The 19,044-nt window shown below is 49.2% G+C and overlaps 1 protein-coding gene across 12 annotated transcripts in view; it reads left to right on the plus strand.

The window, feature by feature from the left end:
- The window catches only part of TRRAP (transformation/transcription domain associated protein), a 110,948-nt gene extending 96,989 nt beyond the window's left edge, over positions 1-13,959 (plus strand). For 11 of the 12 annotated variants that reach the window (XM_032393996.1, XM_032393994.1, XM_032393999.1 and 8 more), the window contains 6 exons: positions 2,541-2,766; positions 3,668-3,885; positions 6,046-6,230; positions 10,303-10,506; positions 10,594-10,788; positions 12,933-13,959. In XM_032393996.1, coding sequence (XP_032249887.1) covers positions 2,541-2,766; positions 3,668-3,885; positions 6,046-6,230; positions 10,303-10,506; positions 10,594-10,788; positions 12,933-13,217 — 1,313 coding nt within the window. In that variant the 3' untranslated portion in view covers positions 13,218-13,959. The remainder of the gene's footprint in view (positions 1-2,540; positions 2,767-3,667; positions 3,886-6,045; positions 6,231-10,302; positions 10,507-10,593; positions 10,789-12,932) is intronic. The other variant, XM_032394001.1, reaches the window with a different exon arrangement.
- The last annotated feature ends 5,085 nt before the right edge of the window (positions 13,960-19,044 follow it).

The following is a 19,044-nucleotide window of genomic DNA, read 5'->3' on the forward strand; positions in this document are numbered from 1 at the left end:
AGCCATAGAATAATGGTTCACATTGTTAGTTGTTTAAAGTATCTTTTAAGAACTCGTATCACAGAGAACACAGCTAGAAATATGTGCTGTGTAGACGAGGTTGAAATCCTGTAAAAGAAAATATTTATCCCGCTAATCGCAAAGGATGCTCTGCAGCTACAGCCATGACTTTCTTTTGATCCGTGTGAGATACAGCGTGTCCTGCTGTCATTCCACGCAGCCCCGGGGCCCCGGGTTTCCTCCCCGTATGGTGTGAGAGGGACATTAAAGGTAACGCTGGACTCACCTTAAGGTCGAGGAGCTTCCCCCAATGCATTCACACCTTGAAGAAGATGCTCTTTGAACAAAAAAATATGAGCCTCCACACCTTTTTTCACTGAAGCGCTTCCATCATCTTAGATTTTTTCTTTTTTTTTTTTTTTTTAAGATTTTATTTATTTATTTCACAGAGAGAGATAGTGAGAGCAGGAACACAAGCAGGGGGAGTGGGAGAGGGAGAAGCAGGCTTCCCGCTGAGCAGGGAGCCCGATGCGGGGCTCGATCCCAGGACCCTGGGATCATGACCTGAGCCGAAGGCAGACGCTTAACGACCGAGCCACCCAGGCACCCCTAGATTTTTTTCTTTGTGACGTTCACATGATGTGTTTGGTCACTATTTCCTGAAAAAGGAAAAGTCTGAGATGAATTTTATGGAAATTATCCTGTTTTACTCAAGGGAAATGATAGTATGTCTTTATCTTAAAATGTCCACTCATTAAATCAAATGTAGTCTGAAATAGAGAATTCAGAGTGAGACAAGTCATTTGGATTTTGGTATAAAAAAATACAAAACCAGAAACTCGAAGGAAGACCGCTATGAGGCTCTGACCCTCTTCCAAGCCTGGGCATTTCGTACGTAACTCAGAGCTCCACAGCCCCTCTGGCCCTCCGTTCCCAGGAAGGACCGGCTCTGTGTTTCAGCGCCGCGTTCCCATCCACACAACAGAGGACAGTTACCCCACCTCCATCCTCAGGCAGAATCGCCTCTGTTGGCTGCTGACTCCCACCTCAATAAGGAGGTGGAAGAAGTTCAGAGACAGTACATCACATTTATCCCAGGGAGTGAGGACTTAACGTACATGCAGGAACTTGAACATGAACGTGGCAGCCATTTTATTTGCAAAAGCACCAAATTGAGAATGGATGAGCAAAGTGTGCCATATCCATACTCGTGGAGTTAGCGATAGGGCAACCTGGATGAACCTCACATCATGCTGAGTGCAAAAAACCAATCTCGAAAGGACATCTACTACATGGTCCTTACTTAGGAAACATTTGTAAAATAACGTCAGGATGGAGGTGGAGAATGGGTTAGTGGTGGCCAGGAGTTGGGGATTGAGGGCAGAGGCGGGTGCGGCCATAGGGCTAAGGGGGTGTCTGTGCTGATGGACAGTTGAGCACCTTGACTGCCGTGCTTCTGGGCGTGCCGAGGTTGCGCTGGCGTCTGGATGGCCACGGCCCCTCTGGGCCGCCGTGTGGGTGTTGATGGGGCCTCTGCCGGCCCCTGGTTCCACATGCACGTTGTTGACCCCCGCTCACTTTCCCTGCATTTGGCCCTGGCCCAGCCTGCTGCAGCCCTGGAGGGGCGGTGGGGAGGACGCAGTGAGGACTGGGGGCAGGAGTCTGCACCAGGCTCCCCCCACACCACCTGAGTCTGCAGAAGAGCGCCCCTGAGAGGCTCCACAGAGCCTTTCCGCTTGAGTGCAAGGGCCCCTGCCACGTCCCAGATCCCGGCCCTTGTCAGCGAAGGGACCGCAGCTTCCACGGGCTCCATTTGCAACAGAGAAGGTTCGGCTTATCCTGACCTTCGGGCTCCAGCAAGTTGGAGTAACTCAGAGCCCCTTTGACCCCTGGTGCTCGTCTGTGTGGAACTGGCGCTTTTTTAAAGAAGGGCTTTTCAGTTTAATTGACCTTTTAATATCGAGTCTCAGTAAAATCTGAGATATACAGCAATAAGGAGTATTTTAATTGCTTAAATGAACAGGGCATGGTTTCCATTTTTGTCACTTCAGTGCCTTGCCTTAATTTTTTCTGATGAACTGATTTATAATTTAGTATTCGCCGGGGTTGGTTTCTTCTCCTTTAGCCTCAAGTTAATTACTGTGTTGGCTTTTGGCACAGGGCCGTGGTTCCCGGGTGTGAGGCTTGCTCTCAGGCGGGGCTGCCGGTGGGCGGAGGGCACTGACCTTCAGGGCTGGCCCAGTGGGCTCCGGGGCCCCTCGGAGGGCTCCGCGGGACCTGTGGTGACTGGGGGTGAGGCTTCCTGCTGGTGGTTCACGCCTTCCCTCCTCCAGTCTCGGGGTTGGTAGACCAGTCACTCAGGTTTCAACTTACACTTTAAAGAGCGACAGGGACTGAGATACTCTCTGCTCCAGGTTAGAAGATGTAAAATCATGCCTGTTTCCTACCTGGGAGGCTTTTGAGCATGATCTTGTAGTGAATTCCAGATAGCCCAGATGATTAAAACTGTTTTTAATTATATTTTATTTTTTATTTTGAAGATTTTGACTTCAGTGTTCCAGGATCCATGAAGCTTCACAATCTTATTTCTAAGTTGAAAAAGTGGATCAAAATCCTGGAGGCTAAAACCAAGCAGCTTCCAAAGTTCTTCCTCATAGAAGAGAAGTGCCGGTTTTTGAGCAATTTCTCAGCACAGACAGCGGAAGTAGAAATTCCAGGGGAGTTTCTGATGCCCAAGCCGACCCATTATTACATCAAGATTGCTCGGTGAGTGAGCCCAGCGTGGCAGTTAGTCGCCAACACACACCGCCCTGGGCGAGCCCGCCGCGGGACAGACCTCAGGGCAGACCTCGTGCAGCCATCCAGGCTCATTCCCGCCCCCCCCCCTTCCTCTCCTTGCCCCTGAAATGGGAGAACGGGAGATTATGCTCGGATTTCAGGAATCAGGCACTTGAAGGGTCTGTCCTAACTGATGGGGGAAATGTCTTGTTTGAGTCAAGCTTGTGTTTCTTTTGCTTCTAAAAGAACCTTTTCTGAATCCCCACGGAACTGGACAAAGTCACCCAGTCCATAAAACTTCTAAAGCTCAGTATTCAAAACAGAATTGGACAGTTGTAAGATTTATTAGAGTAGATGTTATATCTTACTATAAATGTCGGAAGTGCTGTAACAGATGGTCATAATCAGACCCAGAAGTCTGCTTCCTCGTGCATCCAGAATCGGGTTTCCTGGTCCTCCAGATGTGACTCCCCTCTGGCCAACCGTCCCTGCTCCCTGGCCCACGGGAGGGAGGTGAGGGCGAGGGTGTGTAGTCCTCACGCTCGCTCCTGGGGCACCTGTCCCCCCCCGCCCCAGCTCTGCAGCTGGGGTGCTCAGAGCCAATCGGCAGCGCTCCTTGAGCTCTTGAAGAGGGACCCCGTGGCTGATCGTTTTAAAACTGCAGCGTCCTCTTCTCTTCTGCGTTTCCCCTCTGCCAAGGGGTCTTCCCTGCATCGTAGAAGAGTGTCACGCCATTCATACCTTGTCAGAGTGGGGGCTGTACCTGCGGGAGTCTGGCTGCGGCAACTCCAGATGCCCTTCTTGTAAAGTTCCCTTTTCTTCTCAAAGAAAAGGACTGGAAATTGAGGGCTCGGGGAGGTGGTGTTTCATTGTGTGCCTGCTTGGGTAGGTTTATGCCCAGGGTGGAGATCGTGCAGAAGCACAACACTGCAGCCCGGAGACTCTACATCCGCGGCCACAACGGCAAGATCTACCCGTACCTCGTCATGAACGACGCCTGCCTGACCGAGTCCCGGCGAGAGGAGCGCGTACTGCAGCTGCTCCGGCTGCTGAACCCCTGTCTGGAGAAGAGGAAGGAAACCACAAAGAGGCACTTATTTTTCACAGGTAGGAGAGGTGCCCTTTGGGGTACACGGCCGCTCCCATCAGCCTTTGCGGGTTTTCACGTGTGCCGTCTCCTGGGAGCTGAGAGTGCCCCAACGCACACCAAGCAGGAAAGGCTCTGGAATGAGGGCCCTGCTCCCAGAAGAAGCCACTCCCCAGCCGTTAGGCTCCTCGCTGCTAGACAAGTGTCTCATGAGTGTTGGTTTGGCAAAGGGGCTGCCGTGTCTGCGCCCACGGCTGTTTGTCCCTGCCCGGGAGTCCGTCCGTGCTCTGGTGAAACGTGGGCTCAGCACAGGCCGTGGTGTGAGCGTGGTGTGAGCGTGTTGACAGACTCCTGGAGCTTACATTGCACCGAGTGGCCACGGCCGGAACGTGCCTTCCCGGCAGGAAATGCAGCACAAGGGAGAGTCGAGAAGCCCCGTGAAGGCCCTAGAAATCTTGGTCACGCGGCGACCAGCAGCCTCTGAGTAAGGGGTTTCCATACCAACTTGTGGGTGATTCGTGAGTGACCCATTTCTGTCTGTAATGGGGGCAGGGGTGAGCTGTCATCCCATTCAGAGAAGAGAACCACTTAAAACAGTTTAGCATCTAATCTCTGAGGTTAGAAGCCCATTGTAATGCACGTTACCTAGTCCCCTATGGAGCTTTCTTCTGACCACTAAGAATCCAACCCATTTTGACCTAAAATCTCTTACCCTTAAGTTCAACAACCCCAAAGTAAGAAGTAGATCTCAAAAACGAGTCCATAGAAAACCGTATGCGTGTTAACATGTATGTAATGGGATTTATAGTGTGGATCACATCTGGGGGTAATAGATGGTTCTTTGCTTTTTCCAAAGAAGCAAACTCTTGGTCAGCATCAAATGACAGTTCAAATAGGTGCCCTCGAGTCACTGTGGAATTTCTTGGTGGGGTGACGCCTTGGCAGCGAGCTAGTAGTCGTGCATTAACAGACATTAGGCTGAATCCACTCTAGGCTCATTAGAAGCCAGAATCACGCGTGAATGCCCAGCGTGGGTGCAGGCAGTCCTAGCGACCTAGGGACAGGCTGGTGTGGCACAGGGACTCCACAGCTTCCGCTGGACCACTCAGCAGCACCCGGGCAGCTTGCTGCTGTGACCCCATGCTGGACAAGCTTGATTTCGCTACCTTCTTTGCTATCTTCAGGAAATTTCTCAGCTCTCTACAAAATATTTTCAACAAAATGTCTTCAGGGGCACCTGGCTGGCTCAGTCGGTAGAGCGTATGACTCTTGATCTTGGAGTCATGAGTTCAAGCCCCACATTGGGCGTAGAGCTTACTTAAAAAAAAAAGTCTTAGTAATATTACCTTGATCTAATATCCTTAAAGTATTATTTAGTCTGCCAGCAACCCTATGGGGTACGTGTTATACTTTTATTTATAGATGAAGAAACTGAAGTTCATAGACGTCCAGTGACCGTTCCCGAGGTCACATCACTGGGAAAACAGACTTGGGATGTGAGTGCGGGCTGTCTGGCTCCAGGGCAGGCACGCCCGGCACTTTCTAGTTAAGTGCGGTCCCAATGGAGGTTATCAGCATGTGAGGTGAACCGCTTCATAAAAGGCATGTCCAGTGCGAGAGTGGTCATCGGGGTCCCAAATGTGCCTCACTCTCAGTACAGCTCCACGAAGTAACTGGGTGGAACGATCAGATTCACTCTGGGAGCTTCCCGTCACCGAACCACAGAACACAGAAAAGGACTGGAGCATTTTCCTAATTTCCCCAAGATGGGGGCCAGCCATCCCGACGCTGGAAGGCAGGTTAACGTAACCACACTCGACACGCACCGTGGAGTGAGGGGGAAGATTGAACTCTGCTGATAGAACCCCGGTGAAGGAGAGCCTCTAAAGAGTGAACCGTTGGCAGAGTCTCTAGGTTTTTTGAAGATTGCTTTCTAAAGAATTTCTGTTCCCCTGTGTCTTAATCACAAGGTGATGGCAGCTCAGGCTCCGTCACCCAGGAGGTCGGGCTTCCTGCCATGTGCCGAGTTAGGACTCGGTGTGTGACTTCCGACTTGCCCCCCGTCCTCTGCTCACCAAGGGCTGAGTGAGCTGCTCCAGGGACAGCCCTGGAAGTGGGGTCGAGCGCTGCCCAGGCGTGTTCTCTCGGTCTGCTCCCATTGCCTTCTCCTTTCTCCCCAGTTCCGCGCGTGGTGGCGGTGTCCCCACAGATGCGCCTCGTGGAGGACAACCCCTCTTCTCTTTCCCTCGTGGAGATCTACAAGCAGCGCTGTGCCAAGAAGGGCATTGAGCACGACAACCCCATCTCCCGGTACTATGACAGGCTGGCCACGGTGCAGGCGCGCGGGACCCAGGCCAGCCACCAGGTACCGAATCGGGGCGGTTGGGAGCGCGAGCTGCCACGTGCAGCCTCGCGGGCAGCCGAGAGGTGTCTTTTTCCCTCCTTGGCCTCGTGAGGTGGTAGAAATTAGGTGGCCACGGACCCTAATGAAGTGACATTTGCTGCAGAGTAACTTCAGGGGAAGCTCATTTGGTGGCCAAACTTGGTCTAAGGGACGTGAGGCTATTTATCCACTGCATAGTCCATTCATCGGGTTTGCTGCCGGGGCGTTAGGTAACATACGGTATCTGTACCGTAAACACTTCCTAAAATACAGAAAGCGGTGAGCGCTGAGACATGTCGGCCCAGCTGTGTCGGGAGGTGAAACTCGCTTGGCAGGGAGCACAGTGCCTGCCACAGGAGGCCTGGACAGAGGGCCCTCCCCGCCTGCAGATTCCTGCCCTTGGCAGGAAGTAGGGGAGGTGTGGGGTCTGGATGAGGAGGTTTTGTACGGGATCGTGTGCATCACCAAGAGGCAGCTCTCCTGGCCTGCTCCCCAGACGCCACTGTGGTCATTCCTGTGCCTTCCGAGAGGGCCTCGCAGTTTCTGGGCGAGATGCCATGGAGTTGGAAGCTGCGTCCTTGTCTCCATCCGTCCAGGTCTAGCTGGCCCAGCAGGACCCCACGCACACAGTCTCTAAGCTGAACCATCCATCACCTTCATCAGTCACACTGCTGTTTATAAAACACTAGGGGATCCTCATGTCAGCATTTCAGTTAGTCCGAGACTTGGGAGACTTCGTTTTTAGCAAGATGGAGGCCACAAGGTGCTCGTCTTGCCCGCCTAGGCAGTGTTCAGGGCACAGGCAGGGCCTGAGGCAGTCCAGGCCTTGGGGTCTGGTGCAGCCTCCTGCCTGCGTGCAGTCCCTCTATGGACAGAGCTTGTGGCCTCCCTTGGGAACTGGCGTCACGGCTTCATCAGGTCCCAGGCCACTGCCTGGTCACTCTGTGGACCAAGGACAGTTCTGACGTGTTTGTGGGAGATGAATGGATCGTATTCTTCAGGCTGCATTTGCCTTTGACTGTGGAAACTGATGACCTCCATTTGCGAATATTTGCTGACATGAGGGTCTCCTAGTTTTTTATAATCGGCCGTATGACTGATGAAGGTGATGGTTGGTTCAGCTTAGAGACCGTGTGGGGTCCTGTTGGGCCAGCCTGAGATGCTGACAACAGTACAGAACAGGCCAGTGTCATGGCCCCTTACTCTTTGTACCCTAGCTTGTTTCCTTACTAACTCTGCGTCTTCATCCTTTGCTTTTTTTTTTTTAATACCTTTATTGAGACATCATTTACTTGCCAGGAAATTCACCCTTTAAAATGTACAGTTCAGGAGTCCCTGAGTGGCTCAGTTGGTTAAGCATCCAGCTCTTGATTTCTGCTCAGATCATGATCTCAGGGTTGAGAGATTGAGCCCCACATCAGGCTCCGTGCTGGGCGTGGAGCCTGCTTAAGATTCTGTCTCTCCTTCTCCACCCCCCCAAATACAATAAAGTAAAATGTACAATTCAGCGTTTTCAGCATATTCACAGAGTTGTGCAGTTGACACCACCCCAGGGGCGCGTGGCTGTCTCAGTCAGTAGAGCGTGTGACTCTTGAGCTCAGGGTCAGGAGTTCAAGCCCCACATTGGGCGTGGAGCTTATTTAAGAAAAAAAAAATTAAAACATTTCATCACCCCAAAAAGAAGCCTCATACCCATTACCTGTACTCCCTATTCTTCTCTGCCCCCTGACATTGGAAACCACGAATCTTTCGGTCTCATGAATGTGCTTATTCTTCATTATCATACGAAAGGAATTCTACAATATGTGCCCTTTTGTGGCTTGCTTTCACTTAGCATAATGTTTTCCTGGTTTACCCATTTTATAGCATGTATCAGTAGTCTGTTCCTTTTTATTGCTTAATAATATGCTCTTGTGTGACTATACCACATTTAATTTATCTGTTTGTCTGTTGATGGGCTTTTGGATTATTTATACTTTTTGACTTATGACCAGTGCTAATGACTGTGAACATTCGTGTATATGTTTTTGTGTAGACGTATGTTTTCATTTCTCTTGGACATATACCTAGGAGTAGAATTGATGGGTCACATGGTAAGTTTTATGTTTAACATTGTATCAACTGCCAAACTATTTTCCCAGGTGATTGCAGTGTATGAGGGTTCTCTTTCCTCTGCATTCTTGCCAGCAGTTATTATTCTTTTCGGTTATAGTCATTCTCATTCATTTTGGTTGATAACAAGTGATACTGAGCAGCTTTTCATGTGCTAATTGGCTATTTGCATATTTTCTTTGGAGAATGTCTATTCAAGTCTTTTGCTCATTTTTAAATTATATGATTTGTCTATTATTGATTCTAAGAATTCTTTGTATGTTCTGGATGTAAGTGATTGCACTTTATTTACTGTGTATTGGCTATGTTTTTCTGTTACTTTGCTTTTCTAATGATTTTTTGTTGAGAAATTGATATTTTTAATAATAGGTGACAACTCTAGAAATCAGATAATTTTCCCCAAGGCTTGTTATTGTTGCTGTTTGTTTAGTGACTTTCCTGGACTAATTTGTAAAGTCTGTTTTTGTCATGTGCAGCCATTGAAATCTCTGCTCAGCTAGCTAATGATTTGACAGAGATTTTCTTAAATTCCTTGAAGCAGTAAGTCTTCCCCCTTTTTGAGGGCCTCTGTTTGTGTGGTGGGGGGGGTGCCTTCAACATGTCCAAGTAATTTACATCTCTGCCTTAGCTTTCACTTCCTGTTTATGTAGTCTCACGGTCAACCGGATGTGAGAGCATAGGGCTTTCTGAGGTTTCTCATGAGCATACAAGTGATCTTCTAGATTCTTAGGAATATGTTGAAGCTTTTCAAAGCCTCTTGTGGTCGTCTCATTCCCTAGCTCTTCCTCTTGTTTGCCCTCATCTTTTGTGCTCCAGCTGGTATCGCTGCCTCGGGCATCTGCAGCATTAAATGGTTGTCACTGATTGTTTTCAGCAAATGCTCTTCAATTGAAATAGGATGCTCCTCACTGACTGAACTCTGAGTTCAGTCCAACAGACAAGCCCAATGAATGGGGCTTTTTTTAGGAAGCGCCCAGTTAAATAGTGATAATTCTCTGGAGATGAGGTTTTGGGAGGCCCACTAAACACATTTGCCCATGGCAGTGGCTGTTAGGCTGCCGGTTTCTACAGCTGCCATGGTTGCAAAGTTGTTGGTTTTCAAGGCCAATGTGGAGGTGGGTAAAAGAGGAGGGGAATAGTGTAATTAAACTGCTGCAAAGCTCACTGTCACTAAGATTCAGCCTTTCTTTCTTGACTAAAAGCTACTCAGATGTTGTAAGCCTTTAATTTCCAGAATTTAAAAAAATTTTCCAAAGTTTATATGAAAATGTTTTGTTTGGTTTTTTTTTAAGTTTATTTTTATGATTTGTGCTAGTGTTCTTGATGGTCTGCGTGGTTCTTGGTTGCTTAGGGCCTGCATTCTAGTGGCTTCTCTATGGGTAGAACTTAGCCCAGAATAGACCTTGTGCCTTTACCATTTGGTCTAACAAGAACTAAATTAACTCTAGTAAAGTTTTTATTGAGACTGTCTCTGAATTTGTGGTGTTTGAAACACTGAAATTCAGTGTGAAGTGTTGTGTAACATCTGCTCTGCTTTAAGAAACTAGCTCCTTCAGTTTATAAGACTTTTGTTTTTAGTAGTCTTAGGTGTGAAGTGTTGGTATCCAACTATTCGTTTGTTATTTTTGTAAAGTGGTTTAGTATATTCTGTAGTTAACAAGTTACAGTATTCGGATTTTATCTAAATTCTTGGTAAAACAAATACCACACATCATGCAGCTAAGGCTTTTATTCGATGGCTCTCTTGTTGCTTTAAGCATATGACCTGAGCCCTAGAGGAAAATTGACATCCCCGTGTTTAGTCAAACGACATCACATATGTATTTGTCAACAGAATTCACTCTATTGGTGCCAAGTAAGTACAAAATTACAATTTGAGAGTTTTCCTTTTAAAAAAATACAAGTTTGAGGGAAGCTATGGTGGAGTGATATGTCATTTCAGGTCCTTCGAGACATCCTCAAAGAAGTTCAGAGTAACATGGTGCCACGCAGCATGCTGAAAGAGTGGGCTCTGCACACGTTCCCCAACGCCACGGACTACTGGACGTTCCGGAAGATGTTCACCATCCAGCTTGCACTCATTGGCTTTGCAGAATTCGTCTTGCATTTGAATAGACTCAACCCCGAGATGTTACAGATCGCTCAGGTAATTGGGTGTCACCAGGCAGAGCCTCTCCTTCAGCGTCTGCATCGTGCTGGGTGAGTTCTGAGACTGTCTCCTTCTGGTGTTTAGGACACTGGCAAACTGAATGTGGCCTACTTTCGGTTTGATATAAACGACGCAACCGGAGACTTGGATGCCAACCGCCCCGTCCCTTTCCGCCTCACCCCCAACATTTCCGAATTCCTGACCACCATCGGCGTCTCCGGCCCGTTGACGGCCTCCATGATCGCCGTGGCCCGGTGCTTCGCCCAGCCCAACTTCAAGGTAGGCCACGATGGCTGGTGCACCGCACACGGGGTCGCTCGAACACCGCGCGGCCTACAGGCTGCTGGTCGGCTAGTAAGCGGGGAGAAAGCCCGTTGTTGCTGCGCAATTCAAGCTGCTGCTTTCTGGAAAAAGTGTTTCAAAATGTTTGTTGTCTGAAAGCATTTAGGATGTTGAGGAACCAGTTTTACACAAAGGACTTGGAAGCCTCTGTTGGATGATTTTCCCAGCAATGACTGTTGCTCGTAGGTTTTGTTTATTTGGTTTCAAAGCTGCCTTCCGTTTTGCGTGTATATAAATCTTTCCGCTACAAAAGGGCGGAAGACGGGCGCCTGGCTGGCTCCGTGAGTAGAGCTCGCGACCCCTGATATCCGGGTGGTGAGTTCGAGCCCCGCGCTGGGCGTGGAGATTACTTAAAAATAAAAGGGCAGAGGTGTTGTCTGCAGGATGGCGCCCATCTTACTCGCGCTGTGGTTACGGGGCCTAAAGGGCTGTGACGTGCAAGGCACACCCTGGAGTCCCAGGACACCTTCGGCCACGGGAAGCCACGGGGCGGCTCTGTCGCGGTGATGGGCCAGGGGCCCCGGTGCCTTCCCCCGGCCGCCCGTCCCTGGCTGCTGGGCGGCTTCCCGTCAGATGCTCCGGGAGGCCGTACATAGATGGGGAGCGAGGGCAGGGAAGGCGCTCAGGCCACTGGGGAGGACAGGCCGGGATTCGAATCCAGTTCACGCTCACTCCCAGCCCGTCTTCACCACCGGAGTAATTCTCTCCTCACAACTGGGGACTGAACGCAGGTTACTTTTCTTTTAACTGGAGAGATCACTTGTGCCTCTTTTCTTTTTTCTTTTTTTCCACTGATGAGCAGTTTGTGTCTCAAGAGGCCTTCAGGTACCTGTCGCTTTCCAAAAGCGTTTACTCAGAGAAATTTTAAAATTATTAGCTAACTGCTTAACTGGGAACGCAGACTTTACATTATACACGTCTTGTGCTTTTCAGTGCTCGGTTGCACGTGTCCATCAGTGGGGAGTGCTTTTTGGGGAAAGCGTGAGTATGAACATGAGTAAAAATGGCCCCGGGATTTCTCCGTGAGGAGCAGTGTGTGCTCTGCTGCAGCGAGTTCACGGTCACCTACCTGCGGCATAAGGCTTGAAATAGGAAGTCCTCATGTAGATTGAAATGTTACACTCCTGGAAGCAATCATAGGGCAGTCCTTAGAATGGCATCTATTTGGAAACTAAAAAGAATGCAGGCGGCTCCTCATATTTCAAAGGCCTGTTACAACTTGGATAATGCCATGCTTTACTCTTTGTGTAGACAGTGCAGCGTAGATGGGAAGGAATCAGACTGTCTCCAAACTCTGGACCCAAATTTCCTAACAGCCTAAATGTAGAGAATGCCTGTAGGTTGGCTAAAATGTAGACCATTTTGTATGGGAATCTCTTCTAAAAATACGTTTGGGAGGCTCTGTTACTATGCCCTGTATATAAATGGGGAAACTGAGGCACAGAGGGCTAAGTAACTCTCCCAAGGCCACCCAGGCCAGAAGTGGTGGAGCTGGGGCTAGAACCCAGAGTCTGCTGTGGCCACACGGAGGCCTAGGGTGGCTCTCCTTGGCCCGAGAAACAGGTCGTGTGACAGCCACATGCCTTGCGTCCTTGATTCCTTCCTGTCTCACCCCAAATGTGACCTCGTCACCAGCAACCCCGCCCTCCCCCAGAACTGCTCCGAGCCCGGCTCAGCTGCTGTTTCTGCTCAGTGCCCATCACCACAGGGAATGTCGGGCATGTCTTTGTCAGGAGCAAAGCACCCTAAGGGCAAGGGGCTGTTGGTGTTTCTGTTTTGTTCACTCTTGGCTGCAGTGCTGGGAACAGGCCCCTCGACAGGTGCTCAGATGCGTGGAGTGAAACAGACATTTGGCACCAGGAAGCAGTGTGTCAGCAGCAGGTGCCATGGGACACGTGTGCCCTGCTCAGACCAAAAGGCTATGCCTTGTGGCCACTGCTGGACCCCAGGCGGCTTCCCTGGTGCATCGACGAGGCCCTGGGCGCCGTGGCTCGCCGTGGCCAGGCCCAGCCTCGTTAGGAAGCCGCCCCTCCGGGTTGTGCTTGGTTCAGCCAGCACCATTTTCTTCTCTCTTCTTGCAGGTGGATGGCATTCTGAAAACGGTGCTTCGGGACGAGATCATCGCTTGGCACAAAAAAACGCAGGAGGACACCTCCTCTCCACTCTCGGCCGCTGGGCAGCCTGAGAACATGGACAGCCAGCAGCTGGTGTCCCTGGTGCAGAAAGCGGTCACGGCCATCATGACCCGCCTGCACAACCTGGCCCAGTTTGAAGGCGGGGAGAGCAAAGTGAACACGCTGGTGGCCGCCGCCAACAGCCTGGACAACCTGTGCCGCATGGACCCCGCCTGGCACCCGTGGCTGTGAGGCCCCTCGGCCTGGGCTCCGCAGCGGCAGCGGGAGACGTGGCCCGAGGGGCGCCGCCCGCCCGGGACGGGAGCCGGGCCGTCAGCAAGGGCAGAGCGGAGACGTCCGAGCTTCTGCGGTCCCCTTCCAGAAACCAGGATTCCCCGGCCTGGAATTTCTTCGTGAATTTTTTATCGTGTTTCTCCCTCTGTGTGAATGTACAGCTTGAACTGTAGAAGACGGTTCTCTGTCGTCCATTTTTAACTCAGAAGTAACACCTCACAGGAGCTTTGTGCTTTTGTGCAGACTTTATAACAAGTGTACAGAAAACCCACTTTGTTAGAGAAACAGGAAATTATGAACAAATCGTGCTGGCTTTTCTCTCAGCACAAACTTCTCTGCTGTATGGAACCGGCTCTGGGAGCTCAGCGAGCGGCTGACGCGGGTCAGCAAGGCCTCCTTCACCCCGTGGGAACGCCTGTCCTGTGCGTGTGGGTGCAGACCCACGGGGAGAGCGTGAGCTCTGGGAGCGGCAGGTGAATGGTACGCTTTTCATCGGCTGGTTCTTGGGCGCCTTCGACACGTTTACTATCATTGTACTTGGAAAAACACTTTTTTCCTGCCTAATTTAAAAAGAAAAGAGCCACAGAAGTTTGTCGGTTCACTCCAGTCTGTTATGTTCACATTTTTATAAATAGGAGCATTGAGAATGTTCTATCTAAATTTGTACAGTGTGATTTTTTTAGAATAAATATTTTATAAAAGGACGTGTCATCCCTTAATGTGTGTGGAAATGCTTGTTTCTGTGAGGTGTTTCCTCAGCCCTCGGGGACCGAGCCCCGGGGCCGGCAGGAGCCACACTCAGTGGTTCTCTGGTGACGAGCAGATGACACCTGGGAGGGGTCTCAGCTTGGAACTTCTGCGATGGTGACGAGGAAGGCCGGTCCCGACTCTGACGGTAGGAAACATGCCCTCGAATCTGGTCCCTTGGGCTTGGTTTCCCCACCTCGGGGCTGCTGCCGGGTCACCTGTGTGCGTGGGGCGGGGGGACGGCGGGCGGCACGGAGGCCTTGCCCCCCCAGCTTGGCCTCCTCCATCCTGCGGGCGGAGCGGACAAGGCAGAAGAGCCTGCCCTGGAGGACATGGTGGGGGGTTCCTGAGCACACGGCGTAGTGTCCGAGGATGAGAAGCGGGATGGGGCTTCGGCCCACGTTGTAAAACTGGGATTCTGAATTTAAAGGGACTCGCTCCACTGGGAAGTGCTCCGTTTGCTGCGAGGAGGACGCCTTCCCACAACTCAGGGCCTGCCCGGCAAGACCCCTTTCAGGGCGGGGATTCGGAGCCCTTCCCAGGCCTTGCCTTTGCCCCTCGTTGTCCCCCGATGCCCCAGGCCAGCACGGGGGGAAGCCTGCAGCTGATGTCATGCAGTGTCCCCACAAAGTCCAGCCTGAGGGGTGTAACCAGATGTGCCCGAAGAAGCAGAGGCGACCAAGGGAGGTGACCACCCTACAGGATTGGGGTAGGGTGGTGTCCCAGTCTGTGCCTGGGAAGCAGGGGCGATGGTGGCGGGTGGCCACAAGGTGGGGCCGCTGCACGGGTCACCGGTCCTGGGAGGTAGGTGGTCCCTGAGCCCTGAAGGGGGGGGCTCTCCACTTCACAGAGAAGGGGTTCCCAGCTCAGAGAGGGGGAGTCAGCTGTGGAACCCGGGGGTGGCAGACTCGTGTGGTCAGTGTTTGGAGGGAGGCTGGCGTACTGAGGGCCCCGGGCTCTGGGCCAGGCTCGCTCACACCACGCCCTCGGCACTACCCCCGCTTTCTAGGAAAACCAGCCTTGGAACAGCGAGGGCAGAAGAGTGTTCCTCAGTGGAGGTCCTGCCCCTTCTGCGCTCCATCCATAAGTGGGAAGGTCGGGCACCTGGAGCGGGGAGGCCAGAGACCGGGTCTGTTTATGGGGGCCCCCCATGGCGTATGCCCCAGGTTCCCCAAGCATGTTGCAAGGTAAGTACTGTTATTAGACACTTACTTTTATTATGGGAAAATATACATAAAATTCACCATTTTAACCATTTCTAAGTGTCCAGCATTCACATGCTCGTGTAACCCCCACCACCCTCCCTTCTCCAGAACTTTTTTTCATCTTCCCAAAAGGACACTCTGCCTCCATTAAACACAAACCGCCCCCCCGTCCCCCGCCCCCCCCCCCCGCCGCCGGCGGTTTCTGCTTCTACTTAGTGTCCCGTGGATGTGTCTACTCTGGGAGTTTCCTGTAAGTAGTGCCGTATGGTACTTGTCCAGTGGTGCTCGGCGGCTTCCCCCGGCATCCATCCTCAGGGTGCGTCTGTGTTACAGCATGTGAGAGCGTCTCCTTCCTTTTTAAAGCTGAATAATCCTGTGTTGCATCTATGTGCGGCATCTTGTTCATCTTCTCACCCATCGACGGAGCGCTTTTGGTTATCGTGGATGACGCCGCGTGAGCGCCGGTGTGCCGGCATCTGTTGGACTCGAGCGCGCGGTTCTTCGGGAACATGCACAGAAGTGGAGTTGCTGCATCGTATGGTCATTCTGTGTTGAATTTTTTGAAGGACTGCCATGCAGTTTCCCCCAGCAACTGCACCATTTTACACCCCGGCCAGTGGTGTGAACGGGTTCCAATTTCTCCACATCCTCGTCAACACTTGTTTCCTTTCTTTGTTGTAACAACCATCCGAATGGAGGGAGGGTGGCGTCCATCTCATTGAGGTTTGGGTTTGCATTTTCCTTGTGATTAGTGATTTTGAGGATCTTTCCATGAGCTTACTGACCATTTGGAGAAACATCTATTCAGATCTTCTGTCCATTTCTTAACTGGGTTGTTGGATTTTTTTAAGTTATGAACTGGATTATGAACCCACCGTGAGCTGGTGCAGAAATTCTTGCCCATCAGTAGAAAGATGTTATATATTTTGGATACTAACCTCTTACAGGATTTACACCTACTTCTAGGATTTACACACACTTTCTCCCATTTTGTGGGCAGCCCTTTCATACTCTTGATAGTGCCCCCTTCACACATAAGTTTTACATTTTGATGTAGCCCAGTTTATCTAGTTTTCTTTCGTTGCCATATCCAAGGAATCATTGCCAAACCCAATGTCACGAAGCTTTTCCCCTAGGTTTTCTCTAAGACTTTTATAGTTTTGTTCTATTTAAATCTTTGGTCCATAAGGTAGGGAGGTTCAAACTCATTCTTTGGCATGTGGATACCAGTTTTTCAAGTGCCATTTGTTCCCAAGTGCCATCCTTCGCGGAATGGTCGATTTGACCATACATGAGGGGTTTATGGGTTCTCCATTCTTTTCCATTGGTCTACATGTCCATCTTATTTTTTAAGCATTCATTCATTCATTCATTCATTCATTCTAGTAATCTCTACACCCAATGTGGGGCTCGAACTTAAGACCCTGAGATCAAGAGTCGTATGCTCTTCCAACTGAGCCGGCCAGGTGCCCCCTACATATGTCTGTCTTTACGTCGGTACCAAGCTACGTTTATGACTATAGCTTTGGTGTGTGTTTTGAAATCAGGAAGTGTGAGGCCTCCAACATTGTTCTTTTTCAAGATTGTTCTGGCCGGTTGGGGGCCTGGTCCCTGAGATTCCCTATGAATTTTCAGGGGGATTTTTCTGGTTTTGCCCAAGTGTTGTTAGATTTTTGCAGGGGTTGCATAGAATCTGTAGATCATTTTGGACAGTAAAGACATCTTAGCAATATTGTGTCCCAATTCGTGAACCCAGAATGTCTTTCCATTTCTTTTGTGTCTTCTTCAATTTTTCGTTTTGTAATTTTATAGTTTTGAGTGTACAAGTGTTTCATTTTGCTGGTGAAGTTTATTCCTGTTCTTCTTGATGCTGCTACAAATGGAACCATTTCTTAACTTCATCTTTGGGTTGCTCGTTGTTCACCTACAGAAACACAACTGATTTCTGCTTGTTTATATCGTATCCCGCAGCTTCACTGAATTCGTTTTTTAGTTCAGACGGTCTTTTTGTTTGTTTTTATCAGGAAGAAAAGACATTTAAGATAGTGTTGGCATAAATTTTCTTAGGGGGAAAGCCATTTTAGTTGTTGGACAAACATGGTAAAAAGCCTGACAAGCTAGGAGGCTTTAGTTTAGTTTCTTGAAAATAAGAACTGACTAAAGGTTCTCTGAAAGGCTTCACTTTAAAAAAGATCGTGGGAGGTAAAAGATGTGAGTTGGGTCTCAAGGAAATGGTGGAGCTCAAGAAGCCTGGAGGAAGATGGGGGAGGAAGTGTGGAGGAAGACAGCTTACAAAGGTGGTGGGGGTCCTTTGGGAGGGGAAACGAGTATTTTGATGGATACGTGGGCCACCCCTGGTTAATGAACCAGCTAATGAGGGATGGGGAGAGTAGGGGGAAAACCAGGGATAACAAACACTGGATTATGAGCCCACCGTGAGCTGGTGCAGAAATTCTTGCCCATCAGTAGAAAGATGAGAAAAATCGATGCACAAAAGTGAGGTTCATAAAGGACAATCAATGAGTCTTTTATCATGAAAAGTTTTGCTATTAAAATGTCCTTGAAATCCTAGTGATAGGCTATTAATTTTTTTAATGTTATCTTTGACAAACTAAAAAATTAATTACTATATACCAGTCTCAGTTCTGGTCAGTATGTTTTCCTGGTCTGTAAGACAGAAGAGTTTGGGAAATACTAAACAAGCCATAATTATATGGGATTCTGTATAATAGTGTAAGATAGTTCTTATCTTTAGCTTATTTTTAATTCCGAAAGTTAATGATGAGTCCAAAAAAAAAAAAAAGTGGACCTACATCGTGCATAGATAATAGATGAAAAATCTTAAAATACTACCAAATATAATTCAGGACTATTTTGACTGCTACACCTCATGAATGTAGTGATAAAATTTTTTATGTGTTTCTGGATAACATGCATTGTTTTTAGTGAATTATCAAGAGTTACCATATTCCTCTCGGACGTATCAGAGTCTGTGTTCAAACACTATTATACCACATCACCTATGTCAGAGGCCTACAATGGTAACTTCCATTTCTCCCCTCCCTTCCTCTGTGCTGTTGACATCATACTTTTTACTTCTGTATATGTTAACTTCACAACACAGTATTATTTTTACACTAGACCATATTTTCTTTCTTATGTATGTATGAAAGTAAGTAATCTCCACACCCAACGTGGGGCTCGAACTCATGACCCCGAGATCAAGAGTTGCACGCTCCATCGACTGAGCCAGCCAGGCGCCCCTGGACCACACTCTCTTCACTAAAGTAGTATTGTTCCCTTGTTTGGGGGACTGATTTGATAAAAATGCCTAAAAGGCTCCTTAGGAAGGTGGTATATATTTGTTTTTTAGTCCTCTAACAGTTTTTTGGTATGTATTTTCTTAGGTTTTTCTATATATGAGATTATGTCGGATGGTGTTCTGTATGTGTCCATTAGGTGCGATTGGTTTACAGTGTCGTTCAAGTCCCCTTTTCATTCCTGATCTTCAGTCTGCTTCTTCTGTGTATTACTGAGAGTGGAGTATTAGACTCTCCCACGATTACTGTCAGTGTTTGCTTAAGATGTTTCGGAGCTCTGATGTCTGATGCATGTATGTTTGTAACTCTCCGATCTTCTTGGTGAACTGACCTTTTGGTTATATGATGCCCTTCTCTGTCTCTTGAGTAGTTTCTGTCCTGAAGTTTATTTTTTTTTTTTTTTATTTTTTTTTTTTTTTAAAGATTTTATTTATTTATTTGAGAGAGAGAGAGAGAAACAGCATGAGAGGGGATAGGGTCAGAGGGAGAAGCAGGCTCCCAGCTGAGCCGGGA

The sequence above is a fragment of the Phoca vitulina genome, unplaced genomic scaffold (genome assembly GCF_004348235.1).
Source record: "Phoca vitulina isolate PV1807 unplaced genomic scaffold, GSC_HSeal_1.0 scaffold79, whole genome shotgun sequence".
NCBI classification, from domain to species: domain Eukaryota; kingdom Metazoa; phylum Chordata; class Mammalia; order Carnivora; family Phocidae; genus Phoca; species Phoca vitulina.